This window comes from Biomphalaria glabrata, chromosome 1, assembly GCF_947242115.1.
Source record: "Biomphalaria glabrata chromosome 1, xgBioGlab47.1, whole genome shotgun sequence".
In the NCBI taxonomy this organism is placed as follows: domain Eukaryota; kingdom Metazoa; phylum Mollusca; class Gastropoda; family Planorbidae; genus Biomphalaria; species Biomphalaria glabrata.
The window spans coordinates 73,008,498-73,035,847 of record NC_074711.1 but is presented as its reverse complement, the minus strand read 5'-3'; the positions used below and the strand labels follow the sequence as shown (position 1 = coordinate 73,035,847).

General features: G+C 32.1%; 1 protein-coding gene across 1 annotated transcript in view; it reads right to left on the bottom strand.

The window, feature by feature from the left end:
* The window catches only part of LOC106072441 (adhesion G-protein coupled receptor V1-like), a 90,106-nt gene that overhangs the window by 17,704 nt on the left and 45,052 nt on the right, over positions 1-27,350 (bottom strand). Inside the window, exons 42-77 of the mRNA XM_056013226.1 lie at positions 25,897-26,263; positions 25,477-25,602; positions 21,783-21,968; positions 21,283-21,422; positions 21,073-21,172; positions 20,386-20,565; positions 19,095-19,282; positions 18,760-18,914; positions 18,359-18,503; positions 18,121-18,262; positions 17,709-17,818; positions 17,475-17,609; positions 16,401-16,585; positions 15,562-15,904; positions 14,660-14,806; positions 13,974-14,254; positions 13,225-13,395; positions 12,649-12,743; positions 12,223-12,457; positions 11,162-11,366; positions 10,549-10,707; positions 10,277-10,424; positions 9,996-10,167; positions 9,611-9,740; positions 9,293-9,469; positions 8,802-9,041; positions 8,121-8,243; positions 6,319-6,486; positions 5,999-6,116; positions 5,612-5,886; positions 4,431-4,619; positions 2,786-3,021; positions 2,323-2,459; positions 1,922-2,164; positions 1,640-1,815; positions 146-421 (exon numbers count right to left, since the gene is read on the bottom strand). Of these exons, the coding sequence (XP_055869201.1) occupies positions 146-421; positions 1,640-1,815; positions 1,922-2,164; positions 2,323-2,459; positions 2,786-3,021; positions 4,431-4,619; positions 5,612-5,886; positions 5,999-6,116; positions 6,319-6,486; positions 8,121-8,243; positions 8,802-9,041; positions 9,293-9,469; positions 9,611-9,740; positions 9,996-10,167; positions 10,277-10,424; positions 10,549-10,707; positions 11,162-11,366; positions 12,223-12,457; positions 12,649-12,743; positions 13,225-13,395; positions 13,974-14,254; positions 14,660-14,806; positions 15,562-15,904; positions 16,401-16,585; positions 17,475-17,609; positions 17,709-17,818; positions 18,121-18,262; positions 18,359-18,503; positions 18,760-18,914; positions 19,095-19,282; positions 20,386-20,565; positions 21,073-21,172; positions 21,283-21,422; positions 21,783-21,968; positions 25,477-25,602; positions 25,897-26,263 (6,603 nt within the window). The remainder of the gene's footprint in view (positions 1-145; positions 422-1,639; positions 1,816-1,921; positions 2,165-2,322; positions 2,460-2,785; positions 3,022-4,430; positions 4,620-5,611; positions 5,887-5,998; positions 6,117-6,318; positions 6,487-8,120; positions 8,244-8,801; positions 9,042-9,292; positions 9,470-9,610; positions 9,741-9,995; positions 10,168-10,276; positions 10,425-10,548; positions 10,708-11,161; positions 11,367-12,222; positions 12,458-12,648; positions 12,744-13,224; positions 13,396-13,973; positions 14,255-14,659; positions 14,807-15,561; positions 15,905-16,400; positions 16,586-17,474; positions 17,610-17,708; positions 17,819-18,120; positions 18,263-18,358; positions 18,504-18,759; positions 18,915-19,094; positions 19,283-20,385; positions 20,566-21,072; positions 21,173-21,282; positions 21,423-21,782; positions 21,969-25,476; positions 25,603-25,896; positions 26,264-27,350) is intronic.

The window sequence follows — 27,350 nt, the reverse complement described above, 5'->3', positions numbered from 1 at the left end:
GTTTTAAAAGTTTGTTTAAAAAAAAAAAAGTAATTTCTTAAAAGTATTTATTTATTAACCTAATGGTAAATCAAAATGTGAGTGATGACTACAAATTTAGATAAATAGAAATGCACAATGAACATGATCTTTTATAATCACTTACTTTGATCACAACATTTCCTTTCTGGTCATCTACTTCACCATCTCCAACACCTGCTGGACTTCCACTAACTTTGTAGATCTCCACCACAAACAGTTTCTCCACTTCCCATGTGGTGTAACCTTTGATGTCAAAGGTCAGTTGCTTGACCCCAAGTTCACCATCCTGCCAGATCAGAGAACTGCTGGTCACTTCTTGTCCATTGATCAAGATGCTTATGTCTCTTGTATCATCTAACACCATGTTCGGATTGTTAGGGCCCATGAGACGCCAGAAAACCTGCAGGAATTAATCCACATCATGAACAAAAAAATGAACTGAATTTAAAATCTTCATTCTTTATTAGCTCTTTAGAGACAGTGCCCTATTTAGGATTCTGAACATAAAATACTCTTTATGAGCCCAACATTAATGTTAAAAAAAATGCTAAGAAACCAATTCAATTATTGAAATAGGAATGGAAATAACTAAAATCTCAACATTAAAATTAGTCATCCTAATTTGTATAATTTATATGTATGCTTTACAAAAAACTAAGAACAAACATGATTTACATCAACAAATCATGTGAACTTTTAAATGATTGAAGTTATGTCTAACACATGTTTTGTACTAGTAAAGGCCATTTGAAGAATGGACACGTTTCTACTACTTTACTTTCCAATGTTGTATTCTGTAGCCACAAACTAGTCAATGACAACCACTCAATTTGCAGAATTTTCTTGTTTGAGCCAGTATTTTGTTTTAAACATAAATGATCTCTTTCACAACCAAAATAACCAAAATTAGGTGTCAACAAAATACAAATAGACTTCTAAAGTATCTTTCCCCAGGAGTATGATTACAGCCTTCTAGAGTCTAAAAGAGCTATGGAAAAGGGGCAGGGCATTCCCAGTTAATTCTTTCAAACTCTAATCCATTATAACTCTAGAACACTAGACTAAATTTAGATCTGTTTCTGTCTCTTTTACAACCTATTTTGCCATTATTTAAACATTATTTCAAATAGTATGTGTAAGCAATGTCACTGCCTGAAATACATAATTATTATATCCTAAATACATAATAATTAAAAAAAAGCAAATTTATCTTTTAAAGTTTAATGGTAGTCACCATTTAAAAAAGGCTTAGTTTTAGTAAGAAATATATTCTTGATGACTGAAATAAAAAGAAATTGTTAAGCCAATCAGATATCATGAACTATTAGGGCTGATAAAAAGTCATCCATTTTTTGGCTAAAATATTCCATTGCCCCAATAAATCTTCCTTTCCATTTCCAAAGGGTTAAAATGACTGTCGTACCTGGATGTTTTAGTTAACACTTAGTAGGCCATTTTGTCACAATATTGAGAAGAGAAGACTAGAGAAAGACCAGGTGGGCAGAGAGAAAGAGACTGACCTTGTTTGATTGAAATAAATATCAAGTGTAAACCAACTGTAAAATTTAATGTCATGACAGAAAAAAAAAAGCAAAAAATTTATAATGACATTTCCTACTTGTTGTTGTCCTAGTGATCCAGCAGTTCTTTCTATGTTCAAGATTTGTTTTACTGTGCTTGGAGAATTCTGTAAGTTTATTGAAGCTGGACCAGCAAATGCAAAGCGTCCATTTGGGTAATCAGACTTGAGTATAATGACTGTGGTTATATTTATTGAGCCTAACAGAGCCCCACCTGACAAAAAAAGGTTAAGACTGAGCTTAAAAGCATTCCACTAAATATCACAAGAAATATTATTTCATTTCAAAATTTCTTTGATATTAAGACAAAACTTTTTTACCGGTAGGATCAAACAGAAGAACTTTAAAGTCTTCATCTGCTTCCATTAAAGTATCATCTATAATTGTAATGTTGATAGTTGCACTGGTAGTTCCATCAATTAGTGATATGATTCCTGAAGCAGGCATGTAATCTATTCCATCTGTAGCAGCAGCACCTTGAGTTTTATAGCTCAAACCCACCTGTCCGTAGGTTCCACCAGTTCTAACAATGGTCAGTCTAGCCACTAAACTCTCTTCTTTTACTATGAATAAAAAGTGTGACACCACATTCAGTGTTTGTTTTCAGAAACTCACTAAATCATTTAACATATAAATAAACATTTCACTCTCAGAAATACAATCAAGTTTTTACTCAATCAACAAAATAATGAAGGAAATTTGGCAAAGTTCATCTTAATACCTTGGTAAGTGCTACTGTTAAATTGCAGTTTGCCTTCCGAATTATCATTTTTATCAATTGTTACAATTTTGGTTGACAGGGGACCAAGTGCTGGCCTCATATCTCGACTCAAGCCGCTGTACAAAGTATAGTTATTGCTGAAATACACAAGCCCATATTTGATGATAGGAAACAATGATTTCAATGGATAGAAAGTAAAAAATGTTTAAACCATGTTCTTAGTATTTTTATTTCTTTTTGCCTTTCTATAAAAATAAATAACCTGCATTTTGTTTGCTTTTATTTATTTACTTATTGAAAACTTTGCTGCATCATTTTTAATATATTCCTATATGTAAACGGTTATAAAAAGATACATATTTTTTCACTCAAATTCAATGAATCAATAATGGAATAGAAATGTAACGTTGATTTATACTCAATAAAAAAAAACACCAGTAAAATGTTTAATAAAGTGACCTACTTGTCATTGACCAACTGAACTGAGGTCAGGTTTATATAAAAGTCTTCAGGACCTTCAGGAATGTCATCAGGTATAATGTAAACCTCAACTAGTTGGGTGTTAACACCAGACTGAAAGGTCAGAACACCAGCAGCGGGCCTAAAGTCCTGATTGCTTACAGCCATTCCTGGAGTCGTGGTGTAGGCTACTTGAAGTTGACCAATCAATCCTTTAGTCCTGGTTACAGATACCTGCACCTGTTATTTAAAAAAAAAAAAAAAGTTTGTGACAGTGGTCAGTATAAAAATGCATCTAGCAGCAACAATTCCTTTATATTTATTTTTGGGGGTTTAATATCTTAGTTTGTCTACAATATAAGTCTTTAAAAAAATTGTACCAAATCTAACTGCACATTAGAAATAGGAAAGAAGATCATCATAAAACTGAGAAAGAAAATAAAAGAAACTACTTGTAATAACAAAAGGAAATGTTTGTGAAACATGTTTGATAGCTAGTTTAGTTTTGAACTTTATTAGACTGACAGATAAAGGTACATTTTATAGTGACAACATAGACTTTGGGGTTAGAGATTAGGATAGACTTTTAAAATCAGTTACTGCTAGACTTTCAAGGGGTTAACATCGTGTTAGTGAGTGGGGAAAAGAAGGAAAATGATATTGTTTCTGTAACTGGAGAGACTATTGAAATTGTGCAAACCTTTAAATACCTTGGTACTATCCTAGACACTAAACTAAATTTTACTGCAAATACTGATTGGATCAGCAAAAAAGGGCAGCAAAGATTACGATTACTAAGAAAACTGTACTTGTTTAATGTTAGCGAAAAGGCCTTGGCTATGTTTTATCACGCTCATATCTGCAATATTTTAAGTTTCAATATCACTGCCTGGTATGGCAATCTCAGCATTAAAAATAAAAATAAACTTTATAGAATCCTGCTGGTAAAATCATTGGCAAAAAACAAACCCCATTTGGGCAATTGTTTGAGACAAACATCTATAAAAAAGCTAACAAGATCCTCGAAATAAAGAATCACCCTTTGGGTCAGGATTTTGGGACTTTACCATCACAAAAGAGATACAAGACACCGATAGCAAAGACAAACAGACACAAACACTCTTTTGTTCCCCTGGCAATCAAATCATTAAATAGGAACAATCTGATATAAACTTTGTCACATGTAAATTATGAGTGAGTCTGGTGTGAATGTAAACTTTGGTTTCTTATAGTTATAATGTTTTTTGTTTGGTGTAATGCACAAATTGTAAGACAAATTTCCATACGGACAATAAAGATTATTATTATTATTATTAAACATTGTTTGAAGTTTCATCTTGAGTGAACTTGGTTATTGAGTCTTTGTTCCTATTGGTACCTTTCATTCTTGTGGCGGATGTCATGTTCTAGAAACTCGCAATTGTAATACATCCTACAAGGAGGTACGCACGCATATAGTATAATCAATAACAGTTAGAAATACTTCAAATACATCGTATCACAGATGCATCTGTTACATATTCAAGCACTGAAAGTTTTAGTTTTGTTCTTGGGTTTTTATTTCCATTCAATAAAGAAAACAGTGAAACAAGTTCTCTAAGGGAAACAAAAAATATTATAACCTAAAGAGGATTGACTTCATGACTTACTGTTCCTTGATCCTCTGAGACAATGACTGTTTGAGGTAAAGTAAACTGGACAAGACCATTGGGATAGTCACTAGCTGCAAACACCACAGTGGCCAGAGACTCCCCTGTTGAAATGTTGGCTCCATTGTTGGCTGAGGTGACTTGCAGAGTGTATGTTTGGCTCATCTCCGGTAAACTATCATCCAAAGTCTGGAGTGTATCAAAATATTTTAGTAACTCTTTGAAATGTTTCATTATAAACACATAACAAAAGGAAAAAAATATATATTGTATAGAAATTTATTGAAATTCAATTCAGAAATAGGTGTTATTTTCCACAAATAATCTGAAATGTATACAAACACAATAAACATTACAAAATAAAAATAAAATCATCTTCAACTATGCAGTTCATGCATTTCTATTTGAAGTTTTACCTAGACTCATATTCATCACCATAAGGCATCTTAAACACCTAATATGACCAAAAGTGAACATTATCAGACACATTGTTCAGATTGAAGAATTCTGTTCTACTAGATTTGGAATTAATAATGGACAGGTTTTAGTATCCAAAAATAATTTTTAATAAGGATGCAAAAAAATGGTAAATCTATTATTCAGAATATTTATTTAATGTAAATTATACTTGGTCACATGATAAGTTTATTTGGTCTCAAAAAATACATTGCTAGGGGCTTCATCCACTTTTGGGTATGGGGTGGGGGTTCATGCCTTATTCAAAAGCTTGTCTTTTATGCTATTTTTCAACTCTGATCTTTTTAGTTCTTCTATTTTATCTCATGTGATGATCTCAAAGCTTCAAGCAGTATTTAAAATGAATGTATGAATTAAAGCATATTATAGCTTCAGCTAATGTGGCAACTCGTGTCAAAAAATATAATTAGAAGAGAGTTTACAAAAGAAAAGAAAAAAATTCCTCTGAAAGGTCAGTGTAAAACAAATAACATTTTTCAAGGCCAAAAGTCAAGGTGTTTTGTTGCTAGCACAAAAATATTTACTTTCCTGATGCCAACTGGGTAGACACAAGGTCCTCCAAAATTTGAACTAGAAACCTAAGGTTAAGTAGGCAATTACTGTAATGTTCTTTTCCAAAGTCAGTTCTAGATCTAAGAGACAACTCTTAAAATGTTTGCTTTTGATTAAAGTATACATTTTTCATTTAGTCTAGAGAAACTTACTTGAAGGACTATTGATGCTGTTTGTTGCAGGTCAGAGAATGTCAAACTACCTTCCACCTGGAGGAATGCTGAAAGATCTCTTGGAGTCAGTGACCAAGTTATGGTGACCTCACCAAATATACCTAGGCCTCTGGTAAGATTAACCAGTGCTATGCCTGTGTAGCTAGGGCTAGATTCTCCAGGCTCCCCTACAATGATCCACCGATAATCAGGTAAGATAGAAATAGTACCACTAGCGCCAGGATCTGGCTGGATGATAATTTTGCAGTCTCCAGCTGTTAAAAATGAATAAAAAGATAGCAAATACATTTCACAAATATTTGTTTGTTTTGTTTTTATTAAAAGGAATGTTTAGCCTTAATGTTGAACTACTTCACAAAAGATAACCTGAATTAGAAATATCTGCATTGTTATCCACAGCAACAAGCGATGCAGTAAATTCTTCTCTTCCCTCTAAAATATTGTCTTGTCTTGTCTGAAGAACTATTGGTTTTTCAGTTTCACCCTGAAAAAAAGAAAACTTCTAAGGTGTGTATAATTTCTTCATTTTAATGGCTAAAAATAATAAATAAAAGGGTCACTTTAAAAAAGCAAATCAATCTCTATTAAATCATTTGTTCTGTATTTGTTATAACTAAAAAGGTGTATAAGAATAAACAAATGTAAACTGAAATGGTTTTCTATAAAGTTTCCAGTACCAGCATTACCTGTGCAAAGTAAATAATGTTTTCCAAAGGAGGCATAAAATCCAACAAAGCCTCAGCATTGAGTCTCCACTGCACATTGACAGCACCTTGAGTGCCTTGAACTCTTTGTACAATCAGAACAGCTTGACCATTGGGGTCAGTGTTGTTATAACCTTCTTGAGTGGTTACCTTATTAGAAGTAGAATGCAATAAGTAATACTAGGGTGGCCTAGAGCTAACAAAACTATATTGTTTAATACCAAATCATAAACTATGGTTACTGTAGAGCCACAATAAATAATAATATAGATAAATAGATACATTTATGAAATGAAATAAACTATATTATTACAATAATCAATATAGGTCACAGATTATTTACAGTATTTAGCAACTTAATAACAACTATGGCTAACTAATTTTCAAAAGGATCTAACTTCTACCAGGTATACCAGGCTATTATATCCATATTTTATTTTTAAAAGTTATCCTTTCAGACCTTGTGGTTTATAGTGCAGTTGAAGTAAAGGTCTTCTGTTTCTGTGGCCTATGGTTAATGAGGGTGTCATGTGGCCAGCACAACGATCAATTGCTTTTACTTTTATCCAACTAATGTTAGATACCCATTAGAGCTAGGTGGACTTAAAGGTGCCCAAAGATCCCAAAATAAAGATCCCAGTCTCACCAGGATTCAAACCCGGGACCCCCGGTTTAGAAGTCAAACGCTTACCACTCAGCTAACGCGCCTCCCATATTTTATTAAGGTTTGGAATAATGAAATAAAAAAGACCCAGGAAGAATTTTGTCTTATTTTTCTATCAGGCAATGAATTTAATACATGTATTTAAAAATAATACTCTTTGCAAACAAGAGATAATTGTTTCAATTTTTGTTTGAATACAATTGATGGTTGTTTGGATACATTGAATTGGTAAACAAGATTCAGATTATGCTAATTTTGACAATGCTAACTACTTGATATGAATAAAAAATTTTTTTTTTTCAAATGCACTTAAAAAAGGAGAAACCAAGAAACATTTTATAAGCTTAAACATTAAAATGAAACTATAATGATTTCCTTACAGACACAAAGTTTGTTAATGTGATAGTTAAGGTAGATTCATTGAAATAGTGTAAACTGTAACCTAATCAAATCTCAAAATAGGCAGACTAATAATGTACTCTTGGTGTAAAACAAAATACACAAAAAAGGTAGCTAGCTTTACATTGCATGTTGTTTGTTCCAAATTTCTACATCAATGTGTAGCATCACATTCATAAAAGCAGTAGCCAAGGGCTGTAGGCCTACTATTCAACTTCAGGAAATGCATATAGGTGGTAAAACAGCATATAGGAGGTAAAACAGCATATAGGAGGTAAAACAGCATATAGGAGGTAAAACAGCATATAGGAGGTAAAACAGCATATAGGAGGTAAAACAGCATATAGGAGGTAAAACAGCATATAGGAGGTAAAACAGCATATAGGAGGTAAAACAGCATATAGGAGGTAAAACAGCATATAGGAGGTAAAACAGCATATAGGAGGTAAAACAGCATATAGGAGGTAAAACAGCATATAGGAGGTAAAACAGCATATAGGAGGTAAAACAGCATATAGGAGGTAAAACAGCATATAGGAGGTAAAACAGCATATAGGAGGTAAAACAGCAGATAGGAGGTAAAACAGCATATAGGAGGTAAAACAGAGTCAAACATAACATTAGAAACAAATCATGACATTCACAATCTTACAAAACCCGTAGCTGAAATGTCATGGAATAATTACAATTTTAATTACTTTAATTATTCCCTTTCACTTACCTGCGTTGTGGCAAATCTAAATAACCCAGTAGGTGAATCATTTTTCAAGATGCCAACTCTAACTTGGCGAAAGGTACCCAGCTGAGCATTCCCAGTTATGCCAATTAGTTTGACATCAAAGGTCTGTAGAATTAAAAACAAGCATTGATAACACTATTCATTTACATGTTTATATCATGCAAAGTAACTAGCATTAATTATGTCAAGGTAACTAGGCCCCAATTAGGGAGAGTTTGACACATCTACACAAATTAACTCTGCAGCTTTTTTTTTAGTTTGAATGATTAAATAGCTGATAAAAAGTTAATATGAAAGGTTAACAAGCTGAGAAACAATATACTTTAGTTTTTTGTGCCATATTAAAATAAATGGATTGTCTTTCTCTTTGGCTTGTCTTCATATTTATTTTAAATAAGAATATAAAAAAAAATAATTGAGGGACTTATGTTCTTTTATCATTTGTCTCTAACAATAACAAAACCATTGTAAAACACACTTCCTTCCAGATAATAAATATTTATTTATTTATTAAATGGTATTATCAAATGACCAATGACCATTTTTCTACCAAGATGAAATTTAGACAAATACATTATTAAAATTGATACAGGTATATTATGCAATATTTGAAAACAAATGTTTATTTATTTTTTTCCTTCAAAATGCTCTAAAAATTCAAACCTCTAAATTTTCTGGTATTGTGTCATCAATAATGACAATAAAAATGCTGGCGTTTTTCTGTTGGTCATTAAACTGGACAGTGCCACTAGCTGGTGAGTAGTCTTGTAAACCTGCTTCTCTTGGATCAGTCTGCCAGGTGACAGTCAGTGACCCAAAGTATCCAATTAGTCTACTCAGTGCTAGCTCTATGGTCACATTGCGACCATATTCTTCATAGACATCCACACGACCTTCATTATTCTATTAGGGTAAAAACATGAACATGCTTAGTATCTAAAGAATATGATACATTTTAGAGGATTTCTTTGTTCAGTATGTTAATGTTATACATACCTAAAAAAGAATATAAAACTAAAAATATAATTTGTCAGTCCAAAATTGGCTGCAAAATTATAATGTAGTTTAAAAAAAAATTAAATGTTCTTTAAAATTGCAACAGTAATATGAAAATATATCAGGAAAACATTTTATTTTTTAAAAATACCACCTACTGTTTTGACACTGAACTCCACAAGGCCTTGAGCATTATCATTTTCAGCGATGACAACCTGAATGATATTTCTACCAATAGCAATACTTGGCCCTCCTGCAAGGATCTGGCTATTGGTTAGTAGTGAAACAGATGTCAGGTTTACTAAAAATGTTTCAGGCCCTTCAGGCAGGTCATCCTTTAGGATAAATGATATTGAGAGTCAAAATATTTATTCTATTGTGCTTATCAATGTTTACACCAATATTTATTTTGTAATATGCTGAAAAATCAGGTTCTGATGACATTGCTTTCTATTCCAGGAATGATTGTTACTTACTGCTTTAATAACTACAGAGACCACAGTTCTAGATGTCCCACTGGTCATCTCCACATAGCCTTGGGTCATCACAAAATCTTGCCCAGGTGTGGCCTGTTCAAGTGGATTCAACTGGCTAGCTATGGAGGTTCTGTTGATAAAATTAATTAGCATCTACAATAGTCAAAACAAACTATAAAGATAAATCTTTTTTATTTCTTCTTGCACACATAGAATACTGTGCTGTGTTTTAAAGCAAAGGACAAGTAGAGAAGGGAATTTTTGTTTTGAGCTTAGCTAAGTATCTTCACATAGTTTTTTTTTTAAATCTTATTTACATTATGTAGATTCTTTGGGGCCAGATCTTGTTCAATTTGTAAAACATTTGTAAAGACAAACTACTCACACATAATAAACTCTGATGGTCATGTTAAGACCTTGTTCACGCACAACACCAAGCTGAACACTGGTGTCACTTTTGTCTGGTTCTTGAACTGTAACAAGAGTCTTCTCCCAAGCAACAACCCCATAGGGAGAATCGTTTGCCAACACAGTTAGTTTAGCTACAACTTTCTCACCTGAAAACAGTCAAACTAGGTGATTAACAAAAATGTTGCTAAGTAGAAGAAAACCCTAGGAACTAGTAACTATTACTAAGGTCTAGAGAGACTAAAATGGGTGGCAAACCTAGTTTTGCTCCTTTATTAGGATCTGCTGTTCCAGCATTCAGTATCTGAGTTAGAGTTATGTAAGTATCTTCATCTAACTCTGGTTCTTGGTCATCTCGCACTGTTAAAGTAATGGTTGCCACAGACTGACCACTAGCAAAGTCCACCTATCAATAAAGAATTTAATTTAAAATCATACATTAAAAAATCTACAAATTGAATCTAATAAAAATTATGTGATTTTAATGAAAGATAAATCTGACTTATTGGAAACAGTTAAACTTTTTTCACCTGTCCAGAAAGAGGAGTCAGATCACCAACTCCATTCTGATTTCCAGTAGCTTGCCAAGCAACACTAACATAACCTGAGAATCCTCGTCGTCTCAGGACAACCAGACTGACTGGTGTATCTTTGCCTTCTTTTTCTTCTGCAGTCAAAGTCAAGGAATCCTTTGAAGCAAAATCAATTATATCAAAATTAACTAAATGTTTAATAGCACACTAATATTTCAAAGTAACAGTACTAAGAGGAATGATTTTTTATTTTAATTTATCAAATAAGCATCAAAGACATTTGTTATATTCATTTAAATTTAATTAGTTTAGTGTCTAATCAAATGCACTTTCGTGTTTAAAATATTAAATGCTTTGCTATAAAAGATAATGAAATAAGTAATAAAACAAGTAACATTAAATAATTCAATTATTTTCATGCAGGTAATTTTCACAAAAGAGCATTAATTCATGCACTAAATTTACAATATATATCAAGTAACATATAAAAAAATTATATTCAAATATTCAGCCACATTTTGACCTCTAAGTACTGACCATGGGGCATATCCCAAAATAAATTCCAGTTATAATTAAGCCAAAATGAATGAATGTTTCTATGATGACTTACAGGTGAAAACTCAATTATTCCATAAGCATCATCATTTGCCAATATATCCACTCTGACTGTGTTGTTTTGTCCTAATTCAGCTCCACCTGTTGGTGAGACCAAAGACACTGTGAAACTCTCAGTATCTTCTGGAATGTCATCCAACAGTACAGCCACAGATGTACGAAGCAGTGTCTGTCCTGGCTCAAAGGACATTGTTACCTGTCTATAAATAGTGAGGAATTAAAATTACATAAAGCTCCAAAGAATTAAAAGAGAGAAAATAGAGCCCTTTTGGTAAATAAAAACTTAAAATATAATAATTCCTTTTTCTACTAAACATGAAATGCTTTTTAATTTTCATTTTAAAATAATATAAAATCTGTTATGCTTGACCACACATGGCAGCTAACCTAGCGTATGAGAAACAACCACGTTATATATACATTAACTTATGGGAAATATGAGTCAAGATTTTGAGTCTATGTTAGACATTTTGCATGCCCAAAACAGGCTCCCTACCAGATGTTATGCCCAAAACAATGATGATCTTTCAACTCTACAAGCCCACTACAAACTCTTCTGCCTCAAATGTCTCTCACACTTCAACTTTATCTAACCTTCACTTTTACTTAGAGTAATACTACAGTGTAGACACCAGATGAATGATTTTCTAAAGCTCAGAATGCAGGAAAATAATTAACCCACTTGTAAGCTGGCTAAGGGATGTGCGGTGGCTAAGCGGTAAAGCGCTTGGCTTCCGTACTGGGGGTCCCGGGTTCGAATCCTGGTGAAGACTGGGATTTTTATTTCGGGATCTCTGGGTGCCTCTGAGTCCACCCAGCTCTAATGGATACCTGACAATAGTTGGGGAAAAGTAAAGGCGGTTGGTCGTTGTGCAGGCCACATGACACCCTCGTTAACCGTAGGCCAAAGAAACAGGTGATCTTTACATAATCTGCCCTATAGATCACAAAGTCTCAAAGGGGAACTTTACTTTACTTTAAGCTGGCTAAGGGTGTCCAGAATGTAAATTTTTTGCTTTAAACACTTTGAATGAATTAGTTACATTTTTTTTTTACCTTGGCATATAGTCACTATTATTGGCTAACTGGGCAATTTGAAACATTGTTGGCTTGGTCTCTCTGGTCAATTCTGATGAAGCCAACATGACTAAATTCACATCAGGTTGTTTAATTGTGATGGGCTTTAAGTTCAAATAAGTGCTTCCCTTCCAAACTGACTTGAAAGTATTACTCGGAACATCCCAAATAAAAATTTCTGAGTTTCCTAGTTCATTGGCAAAGACTAGAAGAACTAGAAAGAAAAAAAAAGTTTGGAAGTTTTAAAATTGGATTAAAATGATCCTTTTTTTTTTTTCAGAAAAATCAAAAGGCAAATGTGAAAATGTGAATTAACATTTAGAATTTTGTGTACAAGTATTTTGTAACAATAGGTAAAAGAATATAAACAGTGCTGACTTTCACAAGAGGTATGTTGTAAATTACCTGAGCCCTGACTTGAAATAACAGAAGAAACTTTTAAGGCTCTTGTTGTAGGAATAATTTGATGCAAAACAAACTGTTGAGCCACATAGTCCCATCTGTAATTGAATACAAAACATATAACATATTCAACTTTATGTATGGTGAGTTAAGTCCAAACTTAAATATAACTATTGACCTTATGAGTCTGAATATTCAATATAAATACGAATGTATTTATTTATTTCAATAAATGGGTAGATTAATTGTTATAATAGTTAGACACAATTTTAAAGAAGCATATTAGTTATATTACAAGCAAGATGGTTAAAACATTCATATTATGCTTTAAAAAATTTAATTGAAAAAATGCAAAAACATCATAAATATTAATACGCCTATCTTAACTCCTTTTTCGTTTATGTCACTGATTGCCAATAATAAACTTTTTTTATCTTCACTAGGCTAGGAAGTGAGGCAAAGCAAAAACAATACATAAATAAAGGGAAGTAATTTTCTTATACCAATAAATAAATAAATACTTGAAAATGTACTATATGAAAAACAGATTTATGGAAAAAAACACATTGCGTTAAATACCTGTAGACAACAGAGTCCTGTGGTGAAGCTATAACATTTTGTCTGTAATTGGCAATAACCAGGAAACTAAAGCCAGTGACTTCCAAGTATGCTAAGCTGACAGCACCTTGTGTGGTAATACGCTGATGTTGTATCAGATTAAAAGTAGCATCTAAACGATAAACTATGGAGCTGGAAAAAGTTGAACATCAAAATTTAACTTTTTGATGGCCCGACATCACTAGATTTTATGTTTGAGGACTGAAGAACTCACATATAGTAGAAACATCACATTTTTGTTAAGTAGCTCATAAACCAAACCATTTATTCAGCCATATTTCTATGTATTAGCTATCATTGGTAGTTTTATTACCCATAACTAACATCATCTGATCTGTCCCTTATCTAACATCATGTGTTTTTCATTTTGCCTTAATGCATTTTTCAGATTTTATATAATAACCTTGTAGCTGAAATGGAAAAGTACTTAAGACTAACACCGCTTCCTGTAAATGTCAAAGGAACACATATACATTTTTGCAATTTCAGGTCAATCGAGTTCCTGCTAAAGGTTTTAATTGTTTTTGTTTTTAGAGCTCCAAATATTATTTTCCAAAGACTAAAATAAAAAAGCAACAACAGTTTTTCAAACTGCATAAGGATGTGTTATAATTCTGTGTCTGCAATCTTTTTCTCTTACCTTAAAAAAGCAAAACAGCAATGATCATTTTTAAAATAAAGCTTTCATATAAACAATTTATAGTTATTACCTGATTTCATAAGATCCAATAGTTCTGTCATAGTAGTTGGCAACTGCTAAATAAATCTGTCCATATATGTTGAAGCTTGTAACTGACTTGGCATAGAGTGTGCTAATTATCTGCCTTGGTGCACTGTTAAATTGAGCTGTATTGAGATCCCATTCATACAAATAACTACTGATGTCAGACTTGGAAATGTTATCCAGTGCATTGGTCACAAAAATAAAATGTCGAGAGTTCAACTGGAAATATTCAACATCACTGGCTCCACTTGTAGATAAACTTTGAATCTAGAATTTTTCACCAGAAAAAAACAAGAAATTCATTGACATTCAGAAAGTATCAAAGTATCAGATAAAAAAGCAATTAAGACAAGAAACAAATAATGGTATGAGAACCCAATCAAAGCCTAATTTTTATTGACCCATATTTATATAAGAATTATCTTGAATCCTCAGAAAAATAGTCTTTTTCTATTTCTATTACAGCAAGATAAGTAATTAATCTACAGAGGAGAATGTTAATAAAATAAGAGTGGTCTATAATACTACGCCATAAAATTTTAAAATCTATTTGATTGTGTAATGACAGAAACACTTCCCAAGCATTTTAAGCAGAAGGTATTGCAAAATATGTTTTTTTATAAACAATTGTAAAATTTCTTTATTTAAATAACAAAAAAAAAAACAACTAACTATTTGCAATGTTCCTTGTCCTGAGACTTTGTATACATTGGTGGAGACCTGTCGCTTTCCCTCTCTGCCACCATTGGCCACCACTAAGTATGTTATGTTGGAAATAGTAAAAGATGTTGCAGCTGTTGCACCATTGGTAGATAAAGTCTGAAAATGTCATCAAATTTAAAAAATATTTGTTGACAATGTAAAACATACATGAAGATTACAAATAAATAAATGATGACAAGATTTTCTGGACAATAGTGATAAAATTCAGAAGAAAAAAAATAGAAAGCAAATTCTATTTGTACAAAAGTGACATGTCTAAAAGAGTGCAAATGTTATAATATAGTTGTTCAAAGAAATATTATGGTATAAGCATTAATTAGAGCAAAGCATACAAAAGAACAGTAAGATAAGATCTCTAATATTTAACACGAGTCACATCAATACTAATTAAAGTGTCCTCTTGGTATAGTGGATAATAAGTACAATAATTTTAGCAAATAAAACATAATCCTAAAATTGTAAATAATTTACATATTCTAATATCTAATTCTAATCAATTCTCTGAATGATACAATGATAAAGAAATGTAATTTTTTAAAAATAATCCTAAATGCCATTCAAACAGAGATCAGGTTGTCTGAACTAGCAAATATAAAAAATAATTTAGAAAGTCACTATAATAAATAACTAGATTGACTATTGGATTTATACATTATGCGAAATTAAAGAATTTTTTCTCAAATTTAAATTGTGTAAATATCTTAAAATACAATTTGAATATAAAATTGTGACAATCTATGAAAGTATATTATATATGTAATCCATTCATTGCAATTTAAAATCATCATAATGTTGCCTAAATAGCATCCATTCTAAAAATAAAATTAAAAAAAAAAAAATAATTTACTCACTGATAGATAAGTCATCTGCCCCTGCCACTTATACAGAACAGATTGTCCAGCACCAAGTATTGATCCATTAGTCACATAAGTATTCAATTGTATATCATCTGGTAGAGAGGTCAACATAAGTATATAATCTGTACCTCCTACCAAAAATTGGTACCAATCAGACACAGAGGCACCCAGCACTTCAGCTATTGGGGCTAAAACCACCCTGCTGATATTAGTAGTAGCTGTTGCACTGCCAGGGATGGTGACCACTTTCACCGTCACCTTTCCCAGTGTACCCTTACTTCTAACAACATCCAGGCTTAGTGTGGTAAAGATCTCCTCTGTTGCAATGCTAGTCAATCTGAAATTAGGCATCAAATGTTTTTTTTATTTAGTTCATGATGTTGGTCTTTACATTGTTTTAGAGAGCATGTCTTATTGACAAAATGTAAAGTATTTGGTGATATGCATTAATTGTACAGAGCTTTTGATTAATATAGTCAATTATATTAACTATTTAAATTATAATAGTAGTACTATTAATAAGATGGCTGCCAGTTGTGTGGTATGCGCTCTGGACTGTCATTCAGTGGCCTTGCAGGTCCCAGGTTTGAACCTTGGCCACTGCCATCCCCCATCCTTCTATTTTAGGTTAGGGCTAGGATATAATTATCTTCAGAATCTGAAGAAACATCCACAACATGTAAAACATTTTACAAACATTCATGACAAAGATTTATTGCAGAAAGGCTTTTTGATATCAGTGGTAATGAAATAATTTTTTAAGTAGAAACTTTTGTAAAAAAAAAGTAATAAAATAAAAAAAGTTAATAATTAAAATCCAAGAAGATAGTCACCCTGTAATAGAAGGATAAATTTGTAGCAAACCCCAAGGGGAATCACTCTGATCAATATTGATAGCCTTTGTTGTAATGTTTCCTAAGATTGCCCCATTGGATGGAGTGAGTAGTGTGAGAGTGAAGTTCTCTGCTAGTTCAGGTTCTTCATCATTCACTGCCTCTAAAGTCAGTACTGCTGCCGCCTGTGCCATTAAATATGTCCAAAAAATAATTCAATTAAATGAAACTTTTTTTTAGATATTTTTTTTATCGATCAAGAATGTTTAAGATTGAGTAGTTCATAGTGGTTTCGAAGTTTAAAAACCTTTTAATAAGAAATCTAATAGCTAAAAAACAACTGCTGTGAAAAATTGTTTCTAAAAATAAATTATTGTTAGTCAATTGAAGTCATGCTGATATCAGGAAATAATTGTAAGTGTAATAAAAGTAATACAAAGCAATATTCTTATTACTAAAGCAAGTGGCGTTTCCTGAAGATGGACTTCTTATTTTGTTTTTAAAGCTAAATTTTTTTAGTTTAAGCTTTCATTTTTCCAGACAAATCTGCTTTTAATTTTTTTACACAATTTTTAAAGAATGTGGTTCACTTTTTAAGTCAGTGAGGGTAGGAAGGGTAACTGTCCTAAATCGCTGAAATATGATTTGAGTTGCTTAAATTCTCTACTAAATAAATCAGTTCAGCAGAAAATGGCAAAGAATTGTAATGTCTTCTCTAAGCTTCAAAAATTGCTGTTGATCATAATATTACATCTTAATTTTTGTCAATTAAAAAAACTGTTAATATTTCAATAATCTCCTTCAAAATTCTAATCAATAACACATAAATTTGTAGTAATAGTAAAGAAAAAAAGTTCTTCTTTCAGACCTTGCAATTTGAGGAGCAGATAACGCTAAAGTTATCTGACATTGGTGAACAACAAATACTTTGTACTTTTCAAGGTGGTGAAACCATCAATGAACATTAGCCACATTAAAAAAAACAACAACTTCCATTTTGGTTCTCACATGATGCGCTCTATAAGCATTAGCCACACCTAGTAAACACATTGTTAGAAATAAAATACACAAAACCTGTCTATCAGAGAAGAAGATAGAGCCATTGGCAGGAATCACATCAGTAGTTAACTGTCCATCTGAAGATGTTATGATGAAAGGCACAGATACAACTCCAAATGTTCCAAGAGTTCGACTCACTAAAATCTCAGCCTAAAAGACATTAAGAGATAAAGGAAGTGACAAACTTATAAATAATTAGTATCTACAAGTTCAATTCCTTGAGCATAGAGTAAACAAAAGAAAAAGAACCTTAGAAAATGAAGAGTCCTCAGCAGTCGCCTCCCTTAGATGGCAAGGCTCAGAGGTGGAGAAAGAAATAAGACCACCAGACACATCATTAGCTAATATTGTAACCCTAGCTGAAATAATCAAGACACACAAGATAATATCCAAAATGAGTCTAGATCAGAATTTTTTTTTTAAAAAGGCAAAAATATTTTTAAAAAGACAAAAATATATTTTTAAAAAAATTAAGAAAACAAAGGCCTTATCAAAGTAGGTAAAGTCATAATAATAACTCTTAATAATTAATAACCAAGGCTTTCAATGTATTGATCGTGTAACCTTAATGTGATCAAAGTAATAACAAATAATCAAGACACTCAACATATATATTTATTTCTATTATCTAACTGTAATGAACAAAGTCTTTAAAAGTTACCCCTGGAAGCCTGGCCTAGTAAGGCTCCATTGCTTGGATTGGCCAGAATTACTTCAAATGTTTCATCAGGCTCCGGTTCATTATCATCTATAATGGTGATCATTACAGAGTTTCTGGATTCACCTTCCTGGAAAATTATTTCCTTAAAAAAGACAAAACATGTTTTATTTCTTTCCTAAAAAAAGAAAAAAAGGTAAACTAAAACCAACAATAAAACCATAAACAGAATGTTTCTTACACCAGAAGACATGTTGTAGTCTACTCCTAGTATGGTTGATGGTGTGACTGGCTGACTATAAACAAATAAAGAAACTTGACCAAATGTTCCATTCCCTCTTACAATAGTCAGAGCTATGGTCTGACCTTGTTCACTCACAGTCACACTACAAAGAAAGATTTTTTTTTTGTATAAGAACTGGCATTTTAAATATGCAAAAAAGTTATACTTAAATAACAAAAACAAAGAAGTTTCATTTGTTAAAAATAAAGAAATATCAATGCTTATGTTAATGACGTAATGCAGAACAAATATCAATATTTTTGAAAGTTTACAATAATTTGTTTGTAGCTTATAAAACTAATACAGATGATAAAACAAGCACGTCACAAGTCAATATTTATGGAACAAGTTTTGCTCACATTTGAGAGTCTGTAGCAAACTGAAATATGCCTTGTGCTCCATCATTAGCTGCTATAGTCACTTCTGTCTGTGTACTATTGCTTGCTAGCCTTGGTAATAAAGTGCTCTTGGTAGAATTCATTAAGGAAACGCCAATCAGACGAACAATAAAAACCTGTTAAAAACAATATTTATTTTCATTTACAAATTGTATGAAATGTAACAGTAAAAGTCATTTCAATCTATCCACCTATCCCTCTTTAAGACACTAATCGTCCACTTACCAGGCCTATTCTTAACTAAATTTATCAAATCAATAGTATGACAAGAAATAAGGTGAAGGAAAGTCACTTGCCTCATCTATTTCAGGGACATCATCATCAAACACTGTGACATTGATGTAGCCAAATGTTTCTCCATTGCCAATAATTAAAAAACCAGGTGAAATGCCAATAAAGTCTTGACCCATATTGGCCAAATTTCTGTGAGTACCAAGTGGTTTAAGTGAGCCTTGAATGACTTCATAGGACAAATTCACACTGCCTGTAAAGGTTATCAAAAACAAAAACCTGGAAAATTTTAAAATATTACAGGAAACCACATAAGTAATTCTGAAACAACAATTGGCCGACTTGCAATGGCATTTCTTCTACTTTTTTTTTTTTAAAAAGCAAAGTTTTTCTTTATATTTCCCAAGTCTAAATAAGAGAAATGAATAGATTTTCTGTTGACTACTAAATTTTTAATTAATATTAGCTGTTAATCAATGTCAAAGACCTGTACTTTTGTTCCTGATTTATCACTGAGGTTTGATTTGAGATTCAAAGGTCAATCCTACTTTCTGTGAAATTCTATTTTTATGTCATCTTATTATTCAAGAATAATGCTATCTAGCTATTCAATTTTGATTATTAACTGGGCATTTGGTCAGCAGGACAGGTTTGAACAAAAGTAGGTCAAAAAAGAAAAAAAAATATGTATGTTCTAGAAGAGGATTGTATATTTAAGTATAGATTGTAAACAATTGTTTGTAAACAAGTCTGAATGGCCACCATAAGAAATATTTAAAGAAAGAGGGGAGAGTTGGTGTGCTTTCTGGAAAGGTCTTTTTAAAACACTTTAAAAGATAGACCAATGCATATATCAGTTTCCTTTCAAATCAGATCATACTGTCAGTTGAGCTCCCTTATTGGCAACTCAGTTCCATTGTACAAGTCAATATTATCTATGAACTGTAGCATTTATTGATGAACTGTAGCATTTATTACTGTGATTTCTTAGTCAGTTCAACATTCAGTTTTTTTTATTGATATTGTTATTGGGTATTCTATGGATTGAAAAAAAAATAGAGAGACTATAAAGATATATATTTTTTTAAAAACTCTCAAAATAAACAAAGCCACAGTTATCTCTTTACTTACAGGTCATTGTGTTAAGGTGATATGCAAAATTGTATAAGAATGATCAGAAAGAATTTGTTCAGCACAAACATTCAAATGCATATCTATAATATCAATCTGATGCACTACATAAATAAATAAAAAACGTTTCTAATATGTGTTATTGATGGATGTTATTCACATAAATTAGACAAACTACTCGACTTATTTAGTATTGAAATGTCTATTTCAAAACAATTCACTAACCAATAGAACCAAATTTCCGATCCACTAACAACCTTGCAGTTCCCACATTCTCTTGTACTCTCAAGTCCAAAGAGGAAGAAGACAACTGAAATACTCCATTAGGGTCATTGTTGCCTGCTATAGTAATCAACACTGAACCCAGCTGAGGGTCAACTGCTGCCCAACCAGTAGGAGCAACACCTTGTTTTGGAAAAAAAAAGAATATAACTTGGCAAGTCTATTCATTTATATTTTACTGCAACTAATTCATAGTTAAAATTAGCTTGAGAGGTACATATAAAAATGTTGACTCTTTATTGTAACAAAATCCTATCTTCTATATTAGTAATGCAAAAAATCTATTACTAAAATCTATGTCTGAATTAAGCAAGCAATTCACACACACAAATGTAATCCCTGTGAGAGATGTAGAACACTTAGTAAATGATGTCATTGGCATTTTTTTTAGGGTACCATTAATGGAATAGTAATGAGGCAGTCAACTAAATAGCTTTACTCCACCCAATGTCTTGATTACAGATTCAATGAACTAAAGTTTCAAAGTAACTCCACCAGGTTTGGAACTAAAAATTCTTGGTTTAACAGCCTAACACTTTAATACCTGACACCATGTACGATGAAGCATAATTACACAATTTATTATTGCCTTGAATAGATTTAATTAGATAATTCCTGTTGTATACTTACCATCTGTTGTTATATTTTGAATACTTAGAGTGTATTCTCTATCTTCCTTTGGTGTGCTGTCAGCCAATATTGTCAAGTTTAAGATCTTCTCTGTTTCAAACTGAAATGTAAAATGTAATTTTTAAAAATATCATTGGCCATTTTTTTGTTCATTCATTATTAATTATTACAGTAAAAACAATTTAATTCAATTGAAAAACTAAAAATTACTGGTATGAAAGTCAGTATTCCAGTGTACTGGGAGAAACCAGTGCTGACAGTTACACCAATCTTAGCTTGGATGATCCACTGAGCTGTAACAGTACCATGAGCAGGATTTGTTCTTTTTACCCTGAGCTGCAGAACATCACCTGGGATTAACAAATAATTTTTATGCATAATTTATTACGTTCACTTATCACTATGAAATCTATAAAAAAAAATTTATATGTTTCATTCTCACTTTTCAATTCAAGCAAGGAAATTTTACTTCACTCTTTAATAGGAACTATACTAACAATCAATAGAACTGTGTTATCTTTTTCAGCCATTCAAACTAACAACATGTTTAATCAGAAGAAAAAAAAAAAATTTTCCCTTTAAGAACCTTTGTGCTATAAAGATAATCTTAAGAGTAAAGACATTAGGTTTTATATTGCAACTAGTTAATGCCTTTTACAGTTACATTATTCATGTCAGAAGTCAATCTATTTTGGATAAAAAAAAGTCACCTTCATTAACTAGCGCTGATGATTTATCAAATGATAAAACTCCTGCTACATTGTCGTTGGCCAAAATTACAACTTTGATAGAACTCAAGTTGCTTAAAGTTGCACCACCTCTTGGATTAGCAATGATGACTGTTAACTCTTCATTCTCTTCGGGTATTGCATCATCAAGTATAGTCAGAGTAATCACTAAAAGTAAAAGACTTCATAAGTTAACAACTCTGATCTAATATGTGATGTAGGCCTAATAAACAAGACTGAATTATGTACATAGTGATAATGAATTTTATCTGTTATCTCTAAAAGAGTAATAATTTAAATAATTACGATGTATACAATATTCTATAAAGTTAAGCATTGGTCAAGATTTCTGAAAAAAAGAAAAGAAAAGGAAAAGAATTGTAATTTAAAAATTCCTGCAATTTGTATCAGCGTCAGAAATGAGAAAAACATAGAAATAAATTATAAATCAAGGAAAAAAACTGTTTTCTAAAAAAGGACATCAGCATTCACAGTATCTAACTAAAAATTAACTTTAACAATATTTATAGGCTACTTTACATGAAATGCACTGATCAGAGGAATCTTAATTTTGCATTTGGCCCAAAACAAATTGCAAAGTATCATGTAAAACAATAACAATATATAGCCAATATTACATATCAACATCCCTAATAATAGGCAGCATTTACAGACCACCAAATTCTAGTTTAGAATACATGCAGGAACTATGTAATCAGATTACGACACTTAAAGAGACAAATAAAAATGCAGTTTTTTGGATTATGGGTGATTTCAACCTACCTGATATAAATTGGAAAACACTAACCATAGATAAACACCAAAACCTTAAGGACATAAATGAGCTTTTCATAGAAACTTTACACAACCTAAGTTTAGATCAAATCATTAAAAAGCCAACTAGATTAAACAACACATTAGATCTCTTCTTAACCAACAGACCTGGATTAGTAGTTGATTATGATATTATCCCTGGTCTATCAGACCATGAGATCATAAAAATACACAGTCAGATAAAAGCAGTAGCCAATACAAAACCCAAAAGAAAAATCTTACTCTGGAATAAATGTAACCTAACACAACTACACCAAGCTGCATTAAACTTTCAACAAACATTCTTATTAGAAAAAGACATTAACCAACCAGTCGATGACCTCTGGAATTTCATTAAAAACCATCTTAAAAGCATTATAGAAAATCAAATACCAACTAAATACACATCAAACAAAATAAATAAATGCTGGTTTAATAATAGACTAAAGAAGCTTTATAAACAGAAGGAAAACCTATATAGAAAATTTAAAGAAACTTATGCAGAAAGAGTTTACAAAAAGTATATAAAAATTAAACACTTAACCCAAAAAGTAAGCAGACAGCTGCAGAGTGAATACATAAACAATGTAATATCTAAAGACAACAACAAAAACCTATGGTCATACATTAAGTCTAAGAAAATGGAAACAACAGGCGTAGCGCCATTAAAAGATGAACATAACATAATACATAATGATAATGAAACTAAAGCAAACATTCTAAACAAATACTTTGCATCAGCATTCTCAGCCCCAGGAGACAAAGACATATTACTGAATTTGAACCAAGTAGACAACATAGAAGATATAGTAGTACAAGAAAATGGAATTCAAAACTATTAGCCAACACCAAACCAAATAAAGCTTCTGGACCTGATGGTATTCCAGCTAGATTACTCAAAGAACTAAGTAATGAGCTAGCCCCAGTGTTCAAAATACTCTTTCAGGCTTCACTTAACCAGGGCAGAGTACCAAAGGACTGGAAAGAAGCTAATGTCACCCCCCTATTTAAAAAAGGAGAAAAATCTGACCCAGGAAACTACAGACCAGTATCACTTACCAGCATCACATGTAAAATCCTAGAACACATAATATGTAGCAACATAATAAACCACTTAGACAAACATAATGTCCTCACACCATACCAACATGGCTTTAGAAAATATAGATCATGTGAAACACAACTAATAGGACTAATTGATGATTTTTCAAAAGGTTTAGATAATAGTGAACAAATAGATGCTATCTTACTAGATTTTTCTAAGGCTTTTGACAAAGTTCACCACCATAGTTTGCTTAAAAAATTAAAATATTTCGGCATTAATGGTCCACTGCATCAGTGGATTAAAGACTTTCTGATAGGGAGAGAACAAACTGTAACAATAAATGGCTCTAAATCAACACCGATAACAGTAAACTCAGGTGTACCTCAAGGAACAGTCTTGGGTCCACTACTATTTTTAATTTACATAAATGATTTACCAAATTGCATTAGTTCAGGAACAAAAGTCAGATTATTTGCAGACAATTGCATAATATATAGAACAATAAAAACAACACAAGACACAGATATTTTACAAAGAGAATTAGATGAATTACAGAAATGGGAATCAAATTGGAGCATGTCTTTCCACCCAGAAAAATGTCAGTTGTTAAGAGTAACAAAAAACTAAAACAAATTAATTCCACTTTTATCTTATTCATGGCAAACCAGTAACACAGACTAAAAACGCAAAATACCTAGGTGTTATAATAAATGAAAAACTGTCATGGAATCCACATATTGATGAAACTACAAAAAAATCAAACAAAGCATTAGGATTTATTAAAAGAAATTTCTATAAATCAAATAAGAACATAAAACTAAAATGTTATTTAACCTTGGTTAGGCCAATAATAGAATATGCATCCTCTGTTTGGGACCCCTCTACTCAAGAAAACATTAAGAAACTAGAACAGACACAAAATAGAGCAGTGCGATTCATAACAAACGAATATTCACATTTGACTAGAGTAACACCTTTAGTAAAATCACTAAATTTAGAAAGCCTTCAGGACAGAAGGCTCAAAAGTAAAGTAGCAATCATACATAAAACACTGAACCATAATCTTCAAATACAAAAACAAAATTTAATAAAATACTCTGAAAGACACAAAGATAAAGGCACATTCCTCGTCCCATATGCTAGGACAAATTTGTACAAATACTCCTTCTTCCCTAGTGCTATAGAGCATGGAATGGGTTGCCTGAGCTAGCCAGGAAAACCAGTGACTTGGCAAAATTTAAGTCATTGGTTAATATGCATGACTAAATGCATGACGCGTAGGACGTAATCATCTTCTTTTTTGAAGTAACGTCTGTATTATATAAGATAAGATAAGATATTAAGAACTGATACACTGGAAAATCTCAAAGCTTTTAGTTTGGATTATTTGCAATACTTTATACCAGACTTTTGTTTGTTTTACATCTTTTGGAATTCCTTGAGAATTACAGATTAAAACAAAGCCCAAGCCTCCTGTGGGATGTTGGGGGATAGCTGTGGGCAGACCAGGGACCACAAAGGCGACAGTCCAAAGCTCATACCACACTACAAGTCTTTATTCTGCTTGTTAAGCATGTTTTATTATTGTCTCACACAATCAACTTTAAATAATGAACACATTTCTGATATAGAAATACTTATGAGGAAATATTTAAGCTACTAAGACCTCATTATGATAGAGGGAATGCTACAGAGAATGAGCTAAATGGGTGGAGATGAGATAAATCCATTTTGAAAATGAACAGTTTCCTTTTGTTTTGTAGTAAATTTTCTGAATAGCATTTCATACTGAGAATGTTTGTTTTTTAATAAGCATACCTCTTCTATTTTGTCCAGCTAGAAATAAAAGTGTTGCTCCATCTGCTATGTAATCCTCCCCATAGGTTGCTGTTCTGTTTACAAGACTAATGCTCCATTCTATTGAAACATTGCCATATGTTCCACCTAGACGGTGAAATAGTACAGAAAAAAATCTTTTTAAATGGAGCCAGAAAAACAAATTGAAGATTGTACAAAAGATTACAAATTGAAAAATCAAAAATTAAACACAGCTATCAATAGAAATGACCCATACAACTTTGACAATTATTATTGCAGTGTATTCTTTTTTCTTTAAAAGTAAATGTTTAATTTATTAAAATGTAGATCAACTGAATTTTTTGAAGGACTCTTTTTCACGCTCCATTTTGACATAGGCATTTTTTTAACAAAAGGGTACAAAGTATAACAAAACCTGACCTTGTCGTTCCACAACTAAGTCAACAGCCAGTTTGTTGATCTCTGGAACCTGAACCACTCTGCTAGAGGGATCTGATGGATTCAACACAACAAATTGGCCAAAGGCATTGTCACTAGCAGCGATCACTATAGAGGCTTTCAGTAGACTCCCCAGCAGAGGACTATCAGTCACATCTGTGGTGCTGTTGACCACTTCAGCATCCACTAAGGTTAGAAAAAACTGTTCATCCAATTCAGGAATGTTATCATTGATAATGGGAAGCTGTATTAATCCAGTGGTTTGTCCATCTTGTAGCACAATGGACATACGAGTAACTACAGTAAAATCAGCTCCAGCTGTGGCTAAATTCAATCGCAGTTGGGACATCTAGATTAAGAATCAAGAAAACATTTCAAAGAATATAGTTTTCAATTTTAGTTGAAGATTCAATAAGCCACATATTACCAAATCCCACTATAATTTGAGATTTTAAATATAACAACAACTAACAAATAGGCTTTATGGAATATTTCTATATAATGATGTGTAGAGTAGTTAGACTCAGAAGAGCATATGTTAGCTAAAACATACAAGCTTGGATTCTAAACTTTCGTATCAAACGCCCACAATATGTAAAAGTAAATGGGCATGTGTCAGGCATGAGAGGGCTTAGCACTGGAGCGCGCAGGGGTGCGTCCTGTCACCAGTATTGTATACCATACACACACACATGAAATTCAGAGCTTATCAGCTGACACTCCCATCATAAAATTTGCTGACAACACAGCAATCATTGGCCTTATTGCAGGTGACGAAAATTTGTACCATTCAACAATCAACACTTTTTACCAATGGTGTAGAGATAACTTTCTATTTAAATGTTCAGAAAACTAAAGAAATGATAATAGATTTTAGGAAACATTAAGGCCATCTTGCAGAAATTAAGATAAACAACCAAACTGTAGAACAAGTGCTAGAATATAAATACCAAGGTACAACAATCAACAACAAACTGAAATGGAGTGAAAACAGTCAAAACTTTTTAACCAAAATTCACCAACGTATCTTCTTAAATAGAAAGCTAAGGAAATTTAACATTGACAAAACAATAATTAAGCTTTTTTATACAGCAACGATCAGAAATCTAACTTTGCCATCACTTGCTGGTTTGGTAATAATTCACTGGCACTAAGACAGACTAAATAGACTAATTAAAAAAGCATCGTATATCACTCAAACACAGCTACCATCTCTTGAAGAGCTTTTATATGAAAGATGCCTTTCCAAAACACTCAAGATTCTTAAAGATAACCTGCACCCATTAAACCACTGTTACATCAGATCTAACCAAAGTGGTCATCTCCTTTCCATTACGACTAAAACAGAAAGATTTAAAAAATCCTTCATCCCACTTTCGGTCAGAGTGTTACAAGATCATCTGTCGTCATCAAGTAGTACATAGAAGTCTAATTTA